Below are 16369 nucleotides of genomic sequence, written 5' to 3'. Positions count from 1 at the left end.
ATCCCTCTGCAGCACTGCCTGCATGCGTTCCGACCACAGCAAGTAATTGGAGTCATTCAGACGCTCAAAAGCCATCTGAACTGGTTGTGAGGCCATCTTGAGAGCGATGTCCCTGGAACCCGGAACCAGCTACTCACGACCACCGAGAGAGAAAACAGGAACCACAGCAACCAGCATTCACACGCTGCGTCTGTTGTCCTTGTGTCCACTGAGTCACCAGCTCACAATAGTCAGGAACCAGCCAGTGTCACCAACAGGAACAACTTCTGGAACTACTGGAACCAACACCGTTGATGCTGACACCACCACAACTCAGGCTGGCAGCACAATACCCATAACCTCATGGAACTTTGAAGTGTCAGGCATAGCTCTAATGGCTTTAGCCCAAACGTAGCAGAGTTTTCCTGCACAGCGAAGAAGCTAGTTGAGGTGGAAATGACTAGTCAGCTAGACTCAGAATAACTATTTACAGGATTTATTAAAAAGGGAAAAGAAACCAGCAGAGTTTCTGCATACAAAACAAAGCAAAATAAATCCTTTCTCTCTCTCTCTCTCTCTCTCTTAACCATACACAGCACTCCTACTCCTAACACACCTAACACACACTGTGCTAGCATTCCCAGATAACAGAGTTGAGTGCTGGTCGTTAACCAATCAGAGTAAGTAGTTTCTAGGTCAAGCAGACCTTGGCCTTCTGCCAAGAGTAAATTGACACTGCCTTGAGTTAATTGTGTGAAGCCAGAATCTGTAAGTTTCCATGAGAATCAATTAACAGAAACTGAACAATTTTAGTGTCTTAATATGACTTAATTTTCTTGTATCTTAAAATATTGGATCTTTTTAAATTTTTAAACTTTTTACTAATAACCTTTTACATTCAATCAGATGTCATCTAACATTCATTAATCTTATGGTATTTCTGTAAGTAATCTTTAAACTTCCTCCAATCTTTCACCGTCTCTTCTCCCTGGTCTCTGATTCTGCCAGTCATTTCAGCCAGTTCCATGTAGTCCATTACTTTCATCTGCCATTCTTCCAGAGTGGGTAGTTCTTGTGTCTTCCAATACTGTGCGATAAGTATTCTTGCTGCTGTTGTTGCATACATAAAGAAAGTCCTATCCTTCTTTGGCACCTGTTGGCCGACCATGCCCAGGAGAAAGGCCTCTGGTTTCTTTAGAAAGGTGTATTTAAACACTTTTTTCATTTCATTATAGATCATCTCCCAGAAGGTCTTAATCCTCGGGATCTCTGGTTTGGGAGTCTTCTCTTTCTAGAAGGATCTCTCCCCTCCTGACTGGGATGAGACCTCAGCAGCCGGTCTCTTTCCAGCTCCTCCTCCTCCTCCTGGCTCAGCCTCCCAGTTCATTCCTGGCCTGATTTACTCTCCCAGGACACCACACACTGTCCTTCCCACTAAGACTCCTTTCTCTAGCTGGTGATCTTTTCCTCAGAGTGGATGTTTCCACCCAGAACCAGCTCCTCTCACTCCCCATCTTCCCCGCCTTCCTCCAAAGCTCCTAGCCATGGGGGGAACTGGGCCCAGGTCTCCCTCCTCCAGCTCCAGGGCTCTTAGTCTGTCCACTAAACCACATGGGGTGTCTTTGGGTGTAATAATAATAATAATTTATTATTTATACCTCGCCCATCTGGCTGGGCCTCCCCAGCCACTCTGGGCGGCTTCCAAAAAAATATTAAAATACTATAATACATCAAATATTTAAAGCTTCCCTAAACAGGGCTGCCTTCAGATGTCTTCTAAAAGTCTGGTAGTTGTTGTTCTCTTTGACATCTGCTGGGAGGGTGTTCTACCACTGAGAAGGTGAACGGAGATCCCGAGAGGAACTAACAGGGAAGAAGTTCCCTTGAACTTGGTGCAATGAGTTCTGGGCAGACCTGCAGAATTCTCCAGTTCTAGGATTCTACGACACCCCAGATCACTCTCTGTATCTGGGAAGGGACTGCACCAGAGCTGTAAGGTAACTGAGGGAGAGAAGAGGAGACAAGACTTTGACCAGTCATGACGTGAAGGAGGCATTGAAGGAATAAATCATGTGCACAAACATTCCTGTTTGCCACATGGAAGGATCCCCTTTCTTCTGTCCCTCTGTGCTGTTCTTGCCGGGTGGGGAGTGTTTGGATCCCAGAATGCTGTGTGAGATAGTAAGTCTGCAGACTTGAGTCTGCTAGCTGATGCAACTGGCTGATGCAATCGGCCTGCAATACTTTCTATGCAAGTGCAGGGTCAGAATGACGTGCTGTCAGTTGATTGGCTGTCCTTTGACATCTGCTGGGAGGGTGTTCTACCACTGAGAAGGCGAACAGAGATCCCAAGAGGAACTAACAGGGAAGAAGTTCCCTTGAACTTGGTGCAATGAGTTCTGGGCAGACCTGCAGAATTCTCCAGTTCTAGGATTCTACGACACCCCAGATCACTCTCTGTATCTGGGAAGGGACTGCACCAGAGCTGTAAGGTAACTGAGGGAGAGAAGAGGAGACAAGACTTTGACCAGTCATGACGTGAAGGAGGCATTGAAGGAATAAATCATAATTTGGGTCAGCCCTCCTCCTCCTCCTGTGCATCTGGCCAGAGCCATGGCTGCTTTCCTGAGGCCCTTCCTCTGCTTCTGCCCCCATGAAGGGGCCCTGATGGGAGGCTGTGGGGGCTGCAGACAGGCCAGCCCTTCAAGAGCAAAAGGGGGCCATCTTGGAGGGGGGTAGGCATAATATTAAGCCTTACTGAGAGAGTCCGAGATCCCCCGATTCTCCTCCAGTACTTCCTTATGGAGGGCTCTCTGGTCAGGATCCAGCAATGCCCATTCCACGTTTGTGAAATGGACAGCTACATCTTCAAAGCACACTGGACCCTAAAAGAAAAAGGTTGTCCTCTTAGACAACATAAAGGTGAACTGTTACACTTTGTTGTTTTCTGCCTCTTAATTGATGTTCTGTATCAATTGGACTCTTTTTCTGCACATTTTATGGATGCATATTTTGATGTGTTAATGGAATTATTCGTTGTGTATTTTAATGAGGAGCATTAAGAAACTGGTGTTCTTCAAATCATTCTTCAGATCATGTGCACAAACATTCCTGTTTGCCACATGGAAGGATCCCCTTTCTTCTGTCCCTCTGTGCTGTTCTTGCCGGGTGGGGAGTGTGGGGATCCCAGAATGCTGTGTGAGATAGTAAGTCTGCAGGCTTGAGTCTGCTAGCTGATGCAACTGGCTGATGCAATCGGCCTGCAATACTTTCTATGCAAGTGCAGGGTCAGAATAATGTGCTGTCAGTTGATTGGCTGACCTTGGCTTAAAAGGGAAACCTGTCGAGCAGTAAAGGTGGGGGTGCAGAGGAGTGTGGTCAGAGAGAGAGAGTCTTCCTCTTTGCCTTAAGGTGCAGCCAGGTACTCGGTTTGACTGTATGAACTGCTCCTGTATTATAGCCTGTAGATATTTGTCTTCATAGAGATCACAAGAAATATACTGCTGAAGAACCTGGAACTTTAGCATTTCTGCTAAAGCGCCGCAAAGATTTCGCGACAGGGAGGACCCTCCTGAAGCCCTATAAACATCTCCAAGTTGCGCAGGGGAATGAGAAATCGGGTCTGGCTGCCATGGCGAAGGCAGAGACCCTCTAGAAATCACAGGCGGGAGAAGCCTGTGAGCTTGGGATCCGGCGGGCACCATTGTGCTCCCCCCAGAAGCAAGGGAAACCCATTTTTTTCTTAGGGATTTCCCTGTCGGAGAGGGGGTGTGTGGCGCGGTGCTGAGGATCGATCGCTACTTCTGTGGAGTGAAGCTGCTAATCTTTCGTCAGAGAGCGTCAACGTTATCCTGGTAATTTGGAACATTTGACAGCAACAACCCGTGAGTAAAGCGGAATTTGGAAATTTTTTTTAAAAAAGGATAAATTGATGAATCGGGCTACGATCGGGGGAGGTCAGAAACAGGAAGTCCGCCTTCCCCTTTTTGTAAACAAGCGGAAACAAAGAGACTGAGCTAAAACCCCTGAAAATACTTAATTAACAGCTAAGTTCTAATATTGAAATTAACTAAACCCCCCCCCCCCTGAAGGCAGGAGAAGAGGAGGGAGTTTTTATTTGATACTGAATAGACCTGCGAAGTGGTAGAGAAGGTCTTAAAACCCCATCGTCCAGACCCTGCGATCAGACTGCCAGTGGAATATATACCGGTTGTATTGGAAACGTTACTTAAAAGACGCAACATTGTTTTGGACTGTCTGCCCTTGCTACAAAGGGGCTAAAGAGACTGGGAACAGTTATAAATTAATTTTACTGTTGCAGTTAAGTGATATAAAGGGGAAAAAGACCAAGTTAAATTCAGCCAGCAACTTTGTCCCTCTAGAGGAAACTTTTGAAATGGCTACAACTGACAAGTGTCTAAAGTGGAAATTCCCCATTCTATGTTATGACTTTGGGACTGTGAGATCTAACCTTGAGCTGGGGAATTGTTATGGCAGATGGGAAAGGGAAAATAAGCACATCAACGACAAGGTCTGGGAGCTTCAGTATCTGGATCAACAACTCCATCTGCCTTGCCTCAACCCAAAGTAAAAGAAATGGCTTCAGATGAAGGTGTGGCTAATGCTTTTAAAAAAATTAATGACTCTTTGGAACAACTTAGCAAGAAAGTTGATGCTACCTATCAAAAGGTGGACAACACAATTAAGAAAATTGATGAGAATACAGAAAGATTGATCAGTTTGGAACAGAAAGCCAATAGTAACGCAGAATCTATTGTACAGCTGATTAAAGAATCTAATTTGACACGGCAAACGGCAGACGAGGCAAGGGAAAAAGTTGCAGTTGTGGAAGCTAAACTGGACCAATTGGAGGCAGAAAGTGTCCCAGACCTGGCGAGACAACTGGAGGACCATAAATTAAAATTTTCTATGTTAGAGCTCAAGGACAAACAGGTTAATTTAAGGATCAGAGTGATACCCGAGGTCGAGAAAGATAACTTGGCAGACTTTCTCACGCAACAATTTGTAGAATTTTGGGAACTGAAACCAAGAGGATTTCAGAATCATGAGAGCCTTCAGGCTTAGAAGAGGAGGGAGGAAAGAGAAGAACAGAATAAGAGATTGTCTGATTACCCTAAGAACCAAAGAGGAAAGAGACATAATTTTGAGTCAGCATTACAAGAAATCTTTGGTGACAGAGCAGTCAAGAGTGGAAATTTTTAAAGACATTCTGAAACATCTTCTGGACCTTAGGTCCAACTACGTTGGATTGGCTGCCTTGTTGAGAAGGAATCAAATCATTTTTAGGTGGGGATTCCCCCAAGGTCTCTCCTTTACCTTTAAAGGAAGATAAAAATAAGATCAGAAGACAGATAAATTTTTGAATAAACACGAGGAAGATCTGCAGAAAGAACTTGAAAAAGTAGGCCCGGCGAACACAACACCGACGGAAGAAGAGCAAGCACTTGGGGCAGTCAGAGGCAAGGAGAAAAAAACTACATAATGGCACTACTAATATTGAGTTGGAACATTAATGGCGCAAATTCTCCTGAGAAAAGGATTTTTCATTTACTTAAAAAGGAACATTTGGACTTGATTTGTTTACAAGAAACACACGTGACAAGGCTACACAGGAAGTTACTAATTAATAAAAGATTGGGCCAAGAATTTATCGCAAAAGAGAGCCTATCACCAAAATTTATGTTTAAAGATGAACAAGGAAGAATTGTTGCAATTGAAATAAACTCACAAGGAGAGAAATTTTTGATAATAGGTATTTATGCGCCAAATGAAGGAAAATCGGAATTTTTTAAGAAGTTACATGAGACTCTTATGGACTATATGGAATATAATATGATCTTGATGGGAGATATGAACGGAGTAGTGTCTACAAATATGGACAAGGCACAGAGACAGGTAGTTACTAATGACGGCAGACTACCAAAAACTTTTTTTGACATGACTGAAAATATGGATTTAGTGGACATTTGGAGAACTAAGAATCCTTTAGGAAGAGAGGGAACTTTCTTTTCTGAGGCTAAGATGACATGGACGAGAATTGACCAAATCTGGGCAACCAGAAGTCTGGTACCTAAGACAAACAAGGTAGAAATCAGCCCCAAAACCTGTTCTGATCACAATGCGGTTAAGATGGAAATGAAACTGACGCCAGCTGGTTCCTTCAGATGGAGAATGAATGATGCCCTGTTTCGAAGTGAGGAATTCACCAAGAAGGCCCAAAAAACTCTGAGAGACTACTTTGAGATAAATATGAATACTACAGTGGAAAAAAGAGTTATTTGGGATGCAAGCAAGGCGGTTATGAGAGGTTTTTTGATACAACAGAATGTAATTAAGAAAAGAACACAAAATGAGAAAAAAGATAAAATCCTGGAAAAAATAAAGGAAGGAGAGAAAAAATTGAGAGTGAAACCAAAGTTGCAAGAGATTCTGAAAGAGATAAAGTTATACCAAGTACAATATATGAAATTGATGAACGAGGAAATACAGTGGAAGATTAGACAGATGAGACAAAAGACATTTGAATCGGCAAATAAGTGTGGGAAACTCTTGGCATGGCAGTTGAAAAAAAGACAGAAATTAAACACAGTCACGAATTTGGAAGTGGATGGAAAGAATATACAGAATCCGGTGGAAATCAGAAGATGCTTTCCAGAAGTATTTCAAGCAATTGTATACACAGGAGAAACAGAAAGGAATGGACATTGATAGATTTTTGGAAGTAAATGGACTACAAAAAATCTCTCAGGAAAACAAGTTAATGTTGAATCATAAAATTACAGAGCAGGAAGTAGAAGGGGCCACACAGAATATGCAGTTGGGCAAATCTCCAGGACCGGATGGACTGACTTCAAGATACTACAGAACTTTGAAAGAATGGTTAATACAACCTTTAAAAGAAGTCTATAATGAAATATTGGAGGGGGAAAAGGCACCGGAGTCGTGGAAAGAGACTTATATTACACTTATGACACAACTTAAGAATTACCGCCCCATATCACTGCTTAATGTGGATTACAAAATTTTTGCAGATATATTGGCTAAAAGACTAAAAAAGGTACTAGCAGAAGTAATTCATAAAGATCAAGCGGGCTTTCTCCCAGGCAGACATTTGAAGGACAACACGAGGAACATAATTAATATTATTGAAAAATTACAGGAGAACATAAATACTAAAGCAGTTCTGATATTTGTGGATGCGGAGAAAGCCTTTGACAACATTTCTTGGAGTTTTATGAAAAAGAATTTACAGGGGATGGGGGTTGGTGAAAGATTTGGAAATGGTATAGGTGCAATTTATACAGAACAGAAGGCCAAATTAATTGTGAACAATGTGGTGACGGAGGAATTTAAGATTGAGAAAGGAACGCGAGAAGGGTGCCCAATCTCTCCATTGCTCTTTATATCGGTCCTGGAGATTTTGCTAAATATGATAAGAAGGGACCAGCAGATTGAAGGGATACAGGTGGGGGCTAAACAGTACAAATTAAAAGCATTTGCTGATGACTTGGTATTAACTTTACAGGAGCCGGAGACTAGTACCAAAAGAGCATTGGAATTAATCCAAGATTTTGGTCAGGTAGCAGGTTTTAAGTTAAATAAAATGAAAACAAAAGTATTGGAAAAAAACTTAACTGCAACGGAGAGAGATAAGTTCCAGAAGGAGACAGGACTATTATTGGTTAAGAAAGTGAAATATTTAGGGGTTAACATGACCTCTAAGAATGTCAACTTATTTAGAGATAATTATGAAAAATGCTGGTCTGAAGTGAAAAAGGATTTAGAAATATGGTCAAATTTGAAATTATCATTGCTAGGCCGAATTGCTGTTATAAAGATGAAACTATTGCCAAGGATGCTTTTCTTATTCCAAACATTGCAAATCGTGGATAAAATGGATAGTTTCAAGAAGTGGCAGAGAGATATCTCTAAATTCGTCTGGCAGAGCAAGAAGCCTCGAATAAAATTTAAGTTATTAATAGATGCTAAAGAAAGAGGTGGATTTGCCCTGCCAGACCTTAAACGCTATTATGAATCAGCCACATTTTGCTGGCTGAAAGAATGGATGCTTCTTGAAAACACCAATGTTCTGGATTTGGAAGGTTTTAACAATGTATTTGGTTGGCATGCTTATCTCTGGTATGATAAGGCCAAGGTCCACAGGGCATTCAAGAACCATATTGTGAGGCAGGGCTTTCTGTCTCATCTCAAGAACCGCCAAAGCGCCCGCAATTCCTCTTATCTTCCACCCAAACCGTCCACATCAATCCTAAGCGTCTCCTGTTCTGATTTTCATTTTTTGTCTTCCAGCTTTTCAGACTTCTCCCTTCCTTTCATGGAGATATCTAGTGCTTCTGTTTTCTTTGTCAGTGTCTCTACTTTAGTGGTCAAATTTGTCACCATTTAATGATTTTTATCAAGTTGGGCTAATAGCTTCTCCAAATTTAACACAGGCCTGGTGTAAACTGTTTTTGAACGGCCATATTCAAAATCTCCCTCTCCCTTGTTCTCAAAGCAGCCTATTTTCCAGCAGCACCTTATCAGTTTGTCAAGGTCACAGAATAACTCTTTCCCAAGAGATCCTGTTTCCTGCATTTTTCCAGCCCTCCCTCTTCCTTCCAGCCTGATACCCAACACACAGAAGATGTCTAACATAAAATCCAATTTCTCAAATTAAGATTCGAATTAAACAAATAAACCAAATAATTACTTTAAGAGAGGAACCATAAAACAGAAAAAAAGAATGTGTCCAAGAAGACATAGCAATTTAGGTGTCCAGATAAGAGTGGTTGTCTTGCAGGAATCCAATTCTCTTTAAGGGGCTCAGAGTAGAAGAAATAGTTTCCTTCAAAGAGGAACGAACTTGTCCAAACCTGTCTTGATTTTAGCTTTTCCAGCCAGTCCTTTTAAGAGCTCCAATTCTATTTTTTTAAAAGAACTTTAAAAATGAGACCAGACTTTCATAAATCCCTCCGATCACACCCTTGGCACTGAAATAGCTTCTACCCTGTGTGAATTCTCTGATGGGAAATGAGATTGTTGCTTTGACTGAAGCTCTTTCCACATTCCAGGCACTGATAGGGTTTCTCCCCTGTATGGATTTTTTGATGGGCTGTGAGACTTTCTTTCCTGGTGAAACTCTTTCCACATTGCAGGCACTGATAGGGATTTTCCCCTGTATGAATTCTTTGATGGGAAGTGAAGCTTATTTTCCAGGTGAAGCTCTTTCCACATTCCACGCACTGATAGGGTTTTTCCCCTGTATGAATCCTTTGATGCGAAGTGAGTTCGGCACTCCGACTGAAGCTCTTTCCACATTCCACACACTGAAAGGGTTTCTCCCCTGTATGAATTCTTTGATGGGAAGTGAAACTGCTTTTTTGACTGAAGCTCTTTCCACATTCCAAGCACTGAAAGGGTTTCTCCCCTGTATGAATTCTTTGATGTAAAGTGAGATGGGCACTCCGACTGAAGCTCTTTCCACATTCCACGCACTGAAAGGGTTTCTCCCCTGTATGAATTCTTTGATGTAAAGTGAAACTGTGCTTTCTAATGAAGCTCTTTCCACATTCCACGCACTGAAAATGTTTCTCCCCTGTATGAATCCTTTGATGGGAAGTGAGTTCAGAGCGCATCCGGAAGCTTTTTCCACACTCCAAGCAGTGATATGGTTTTTCCCTTGTATGAATTCTACGATGGCAAGTCAGATCGTGGCTGCGACTGATGCTCTTTCCACAATCCAAGCAGTGATATGGTTTCTCCCCTGTATGAATTCTACGATGGGAAGTGAGATTGTACCTGTGGCTGAAGCTCTTTCCACATTCCACGCACTGATAGGGTTTCTCCCCTGTATGAATCCTTTTATGGGAAGTGAGTTCAAAGCTCGTCCTGAAGCTTTTTCCACATTCCACGCACTGATAGGGTTTCTCCCCTGTATGAATCTTTTGATGGGAAGTGAGATTGGCACTCCGAGTGAAGCTCTTTCCACATTCTACGCACTGAAAGGGTTTCTCCCCTGTATGAATTCTTTGATGGGAAGTGAGAGAGGAGCTATCAGTGAAGCTCTTTCCACACTCCAAGCAGTGATAGGGTTTCTCCCCTGTATGAATCCTTTTATGGGAAGTGAGTTCAAAGCTCGTCCTGAAGCTTTTTCCACATTCCACGCACTGATAGGGTTTCTCCCCTGTATGAATCTTTTGATGGGAAGTGAGATTGGCACTCCGAGTGAAGCTCTTTCCACATTCCACACACTGAAAGGGTTTCTCCCCTGTATGAATTCTTTGATGGGAGGTGAGAGAGGAGCTAGCAGTGAAGTTCTTTCCACATTCCAAGCACTGATAGTGTTTCTTCTCAAGCGGATTTCTTTGATGGGAAATGGAGTGGGAGCTCTGACTGAAGCTCTCTCCACAGTCTGAATCTTGACATGGCTCCTCCACTGTGTGGATTTCGTTGTGGTCTCCCTCGTTCATCATTTCCAATTCATCACCACCTGTAACAAGGAGGCAAACGGATTAGAGTCTCGGGAAGAAGTGCAGCCCCAAATTATGGAACAATGCTAATTAATGCTTGGGACAGAGGAAGAACTGAAGGGAGTTAGATGTTATAATGTTCCTTTTGTTATGTAAAAATGTCTAGTTTCGTATACAAATCAAGTTGAATATTATGTTTTCCAGTTTTTAAAAGTACAACCTGGTAATGCCATTTTGTTCAAATTTAAATATGGATCTGTACTATCTTCATAAACAAAATGTGCTTTTATTATTACCGTATTTTTCGCTCAATTGGACGCACCGGACCACAGGACACAACTAGTTTTTAGAGGGGGAAATCAAGGGGGGAGATATTCCCCCCCCGTCCCAAAGAGCCACGGACAGGATGCGCACAGCCTGTCCGCTTCTCCCAGAGCTTCTCAGGGCTGCGGGGGAAGCCCGGCCCCCCCCCCAGCCCAAAAGAGCAAAGAAACCAAGACAGCAAGCGGGATCCATAGCCGCGCAACCTCTCCAGCAAGGAGCTAAACCTCTCTAGTGCGGCTAAAGAAGAAGACAAGGCAGCAAACGCGATCCATCCTGCTCACTGCCTTGGCCTCCTCTTTAGCCTTGCGCAGCATCTTTAGCCTTGCGCAATGGGATGGATCGCGCCCGCTGTCCACCGGGGCTGGACTAGATGACTCCTGGGGTTCCCTTCCAACCCCGCAATTCTATGACCACGGAAGGTGTTGGGGGTCTCCACCACTGGAGGCTTTTAAGCAGCCGTTGGGGGACCATCTGCCTGGCGTTCTTTAGCTGTGATTCCTACATTGTGAGGGGGCTGGGCTAGATGACCCTCGGGTGGCCCTCCCAACTCTATACAGTCCTACAATTCTGCGGCAGAGATCCACAGCCACTTCACACAATGCCCACTCCCAATTTTCATTGGAGAGACATGTGGCTTCACTGTCTAGGTAAGTACCCCCCTACCTGCCACTCTTCCCCCACCCCACTTAAGTTGAGGGAATACCTGCCCAGAGAAGCTCTCAGGTGAGCCAAGGGTTAAGATCTACCTCTGGTAAATGGCCTTGTACCTCTTTCCCTTTTCTATGCTATTTCCTTCTTTTTTGTTTTGTTTAATCTGTTTTTATTGTATACTAAAATAAAAGCTGCAAAGTTTCCTTTTTTATAATATCCCCCCCCCCTTCAAACTAAACCGTTAGATAAAAACACTGATCCAGAGGAAAAGAAGGGGGTGGAGAAAGGATGGAAAAAGAAAAAGAGGTAGAGATAGAGAGATTTTTAAAAAGTTGGCTTCTTTAGCCTCGCACAGCCTCCCACAGCTGGAGAGGCGCGCAAGGCTAAAGAGGAAGCCAGGGCAGCGAGCGGAATGGATCACACTCGCTGCCCTGGCTTCCTCTATAGCCTTGCGCAGCCTCCCCCCGGCTGGAGAGGTTGCGCAAGGCTTTTCCCCAGAAGGGAGGAAAAAGCCCTTCTCCCTCCTGGGGAAAAGCCCCCAAGAGCCGTGCGAAGCTTATGTGTGGCTCTTGGGGGCTTTTCCTGCTTGCCTCCCCCCCTGTATTCGCTCCATAGGATGCACAGACTTTCCCCCTTCGTTTTTAAGACGGGAAAAGTGTGTCCTATGGAGCAAAAAATACGGTATTTAAAAGGTGGCCAAAGCGGGAAAGTTCCCTGTCCAAAATTAAGATATACAGTGTTACCTCGGGTTACATACGCTTCAGGCTACATACGCTTCAGGTTACAGACTCCACTAACAGCGGCAGCAGGAGGCCCCATGAGCTAAAGTGGTGCTTCAGGTTAAGAACAGTTTCAGGTTAAGAACAGACCTCCAGGACGAATTAAGTTCTTAACCCGAAGTACCACTGTACTTCAATATTACATTATTATGAGAAGTTACAGGGGGCGAGGCAGGGGGCCTTCTCGGTAGGGGCACCCACCCTGTGGAACGCCCTCCCATCAGATGTCAAGGAAATAACTATGCAACTTTTAGAGGACTTCTGGAGGCACCTCTGTATTGGGACGTTTTTAATGTTTGATGTTTTATTATGTTTTCTGTTTGTTGGAAGTTGCCCAGAGTGGCTGGGGCCACCCAGTCAGATGGGCAGGGTAAAAATCATAAAATTATCATTATTGTTACTACAGGGTTCACTGCCTGAGACTCAAAAAGCCTGGCTCTGTTTTGGGATGGAGTTTGTTTGGTTCAGTCGTGGAATCTGTGCCATCTCCAATGTCAAGTGACTCTTTGGTCAACCAGAGAGAGACAGAAGCAAGAACAAAAGCAGGGAACTTGACTGAAGCTACTTCAACATCCCAAATCACTCTGAATCCTACATTTAAGAAGGCCTGGGCAGTTCAGACAGCCTGATCGTGGTTTTAAACGGCAGAACTGGAGGAAGAATATTCACAGGGAAAACAATCAAGAGCCATCCATCCAAGGTTTGCTGTGGGAGTGTTAACATCCCAGGTGCTGTGGGTGGCGCTGTTGAGCCCCATCGAAATATCAGAGGTTCGTCACATAGAGAGATGTCTTGAATTACAAAACAGATAGGATGATCCAATAGGAAGCCTTACCGAGAGAGTCCAAGATCCCACGATTCTCCTCCATGACTTCCTTATGGAGAGCTCTCTGGTCAGGATCCAGCAACGCCCACTCCTCGTCTGTGAAATGGACAGCCACATCCTCAAAGCAGACTGGACCCTAACAGAACAGGAAAAAGGCTGTCCTCTTAGAGAACATTCAGGTGGCTCTGTTCTTTTCTACAGCGGCCAGACCCCTCTCTGCCTTCCTCATCCCTCTCTCCTGCTGCAGCTTCTGCCTCGGAGTCTGAGCTGCTCTCTGCCACAGACTCCCTCTGCTCCCTGAGCCCTCTTCCCTCTCCAGCTTCAGACCCCTCCTCCTCCCAGTCGGCTCCCTCTTCTCTGGCTCCTCCCACCATTCCTCTGCATCCAAGCAGTCCTTCCCCACAAGGCTCCTTCCCCCTACCTGATCTGGGTCCACAGCCGCTGCCTCCCCTCCACCACCATGAAAAGATGAAGGAGCAGGTCTTGGTGGCATCATTCCGTCACCTGGGAGAGACCAAGGTAAGTGGAAACCGTGAGCGCCTGCTTCTCTCAGAGGTGAAACAGTGCATCTCTAAGTACAGATGGGGCTTGTCCAAGTCTCTGCTCTGCTTTAATGGAGGCAGCGGGAGATCGTTGGCAAAGGAAAAACAAGGATGACTGAGGGTAATTCTCCTTGCAAGTTTCCCCCAGGGACGGGGGGGGGGGGGCTTCACTCCCAGTTTGTCTCGGTACCAGGTTCCGGCTCCGGCATGGATTGCGAGAGGCAGGGAGGCGCTCAGTGCAAAAGCCCTTCGCCTGCCGAAAACCCTCCTTTGCCGCCATTAAGAAGCAGAGGTTCTCCTGTCAATCAGAGCTGTATTTGGACTAATGTACACGCGTTGCTGGAAGAGAGGAGATCATAAACTGCGGAATTAAACCAACTGCAGTAAACGTCTCCCCTGCTGAGTATATTTGGACATTTGTACCAATTAGTTGTGCAAAAATAGAGTTCCACGCCTCTGAGCTCCAGGTGTCCTCCCCCAAAAGATGTAAAGAACTCACAGATTAGTTTCAAAACCAAGAGAATGTGACAAAACGGGGGAGAAAACACTCCTTCCTCCTTACCCAGAGGCCTCACTCTGGCGTCCAGCGGAGTCTTCTCTGCCTCAGAAGAATCAAGACCCATTTCTGCCAAAAGATCCTTCCTCTGAAAGAGCAACAAGGATTCAAAACAGAGAATGGGGAGAAGGGTTAGAAAAGGGATGGCAGAGGAAAGCGCCTTCGGGGACAGAGGTGAAAGCTGCTTCCTGCTTCTGCTAGACTGGTGTCTGGGGTTGGCTGCCAGGACCATGAAACATTGGTCCTCTAGGATTTTCACTGGCTCCCAGAACGTTTCCCAGCACAATTCAAAGCCCTAAACGGCCTCAAAGGCCCACTATACCCAGAGGAGCGTCTCCATGAACTGAGGTCCAGTTCCGAGGGTCTTCTGCTGATTCCCTCACTGTGATAAGTGAAGTTACAGGGAACCAGGAAGAAGACCTTCTCCACAGTGGCCCCCACCCTGGGGAATGCCCTCCCATCAGCTGATAAGGAGATAAGAAAATGCATAACTTTAGAAGACATCTGATGTCTTCTTATGCTTTTATATGTGCTGGATGGCACCCAACCACATGGGTGTCATTAATAATAATAATAATAGAATAGAATAGAATAGAAATTTATTTGTCATTGTCCGTATATACACAGTATACACAACAACGAAAATCAAACACCCACCCAAAGACCGGCTTCACATACACATAATAATAATAATAATAATAATAATAATAATAATAATATCCTTTCCAAAAAAGGATGGGCCATTAGGAAATGATTTGGGAATCCTCTCCCTCCTCTTTGGAGCCCCTTGGGAGTATCCAGAGGAAAGTCTCTCTCACCTGCTGCTCTGGCTGCTTCCTCTCCTCTGCCTGACTCAGGAGGAAACCTTCGGCCAGGGCCACCGCCTGGGAACTGGTCTCCGCTCTGCATTCCCTCACCCAGCTCTCCATCTCCAGAGGAAGGACAGCCAGGAACTGCTCCAAGATCACCAGGTCCAACATCTGAGCTTTTGTGTGCCTTTCTGGCTTCAGCCACTGATGGTCAAGGTGGTAGAATTGGCTGCAAACCTCTCGGGGTCCTTTGGCCTCCTGGTAGCAGAACTGCCTGAGCTGCTGGCTCTGCACCTCTGAGCAAGGGGTGTCCTCCTGACTTGGGTTCTTCCTCACAGAGTTTTCCCAGAATCCCCCACTGCTCCCCGTTTCCATGGCATGGCCTCTTCCTGCTTCAGGGCCAGCTGAGTCTTGCTCATCCATCTGGGCTCTCCGGAAGTCTCCAAGAGATCGGAAGGAGCCGCTTGTTCCTCTGCCTAGTTCTGTGTGTCCTAATGCGAGGTGCAGAAAATCGTATGAATCAAACACACTATTCTATTGTAAGATGAAGAGGAGAAGAATGTTTCCTGAGGAAGCGTGGCTGAGTCTTGCTAGGAACCAGGGCTGGATTGCACCACAGCTCAGACTCCAAGCTGTCGGGGGCGGGGAGGGGGAGTGAGAAGTCATAACGGTGAATGACAAGAGAGTGTAATCTGGAGCCAGGGCAGTAGTGGGGGTCCCTCCCAACCCCACTTCATAGTCCAGAGCTTCGCCCCAACCCAGCCATATCTCCTTGGGTGGCTTGCTGAGCAGCAGGGCCCATGTCTAGCTCCAGGCACCGTCCCTTGGGGCTTCCTGCTCTGGATCTGGGTGGAACTGCCCTGGAAGACGCCTCGGAAACTGGACTTTCCATCAAAAACAGAATTATGGAGGGAAAACGCCCAACATACAGAGATTTATGAATAGAGAGAGAAGGGAAGCTTCCTGGTGTTTCCCTCCTAATATACTTCTCCCTCATGTCCCTCTTAATCTCCTTCTCCCTCATGTCCCTCTTAATCTCCTTCTCCCTCTTAATAATGTCCCTCTTAATAGCATTCTCCCTCTTAATAATGTCCCTCTTAATTCACTTCTCCCTCATAATAATGTCCCTCTTAATCTCCTTCTCCCTCATGTCCCTCTTAATCTCCTTCTCCCTCATGTCCCTCTTAATCTCCTTCTCCCCTCATGTCCCTCCGAATGTCCTTCTCCCTCCTCACTGTCTTCCAGTCCCGCCTCCCTGGCCTGAGGTCCCTCTGCCTCCCTCCCGGACCCCCCAGCCTCTCTTCCCTCCCCTTCCCGCCTCCCGGGGCAGGGAGTTCCCCAGGCTTCCCCCGAGAGGAGACCCACCACAGCCCGGCAGGCGAAGGCCAGGCCGGAAGGGACGTCAGAGGGAGG

General features: G+C 45.4%; 1 protein-coding gene across 1 annotated transcript; it reads right to left on the bottom strand.

Annotated features, from left to right (window-relative positions):
• Positions 1-8664: 8664 nt before the first annotated feature.
• Positions 8665-16343, bottom strand: LOC310684275 (uncharacterized protein). Its single transcript, XM_083455118.1, has 6 exons — positions 16322-16343; positions 14966-15447; positions 14154-14235; positions 13471-13553; positions 13059-13185; positions 8665-10489 (listed from the first exon to the last, which is right to left on the bottom strand). Exons 2-6 carry the CDS (start codon positions 15377-15379, stop codon positions 9003-9005), a joined length of 2193 nt encoding a protein of 730 aa, XP_083311244.1. The 5' UTR covers positions 15380-15447; positions 16322-16343; the 3' UTR covers positions 8665-9002.
• Positions 16344-16369: the final 26 nt, after the last annotated feature.

The sequence above is a fragment of the Podarcis tiliguerta genome, assembly GCF_965153285.1.
Source record: "Podarcis tiliguerta genome assembly, chromosome: 8".
In the NCBI taxonomy this organism is placed as follows: domain Eukaryota; kingdom Metazoa; phylum Chordata; class Lepidosauria; order Squamata; family Lacertidae; genus Podarcis; species Podarcis tiliguerta.
This window is presented reverse-complemented; position numbering and strand designations above follow the sequence as displayed.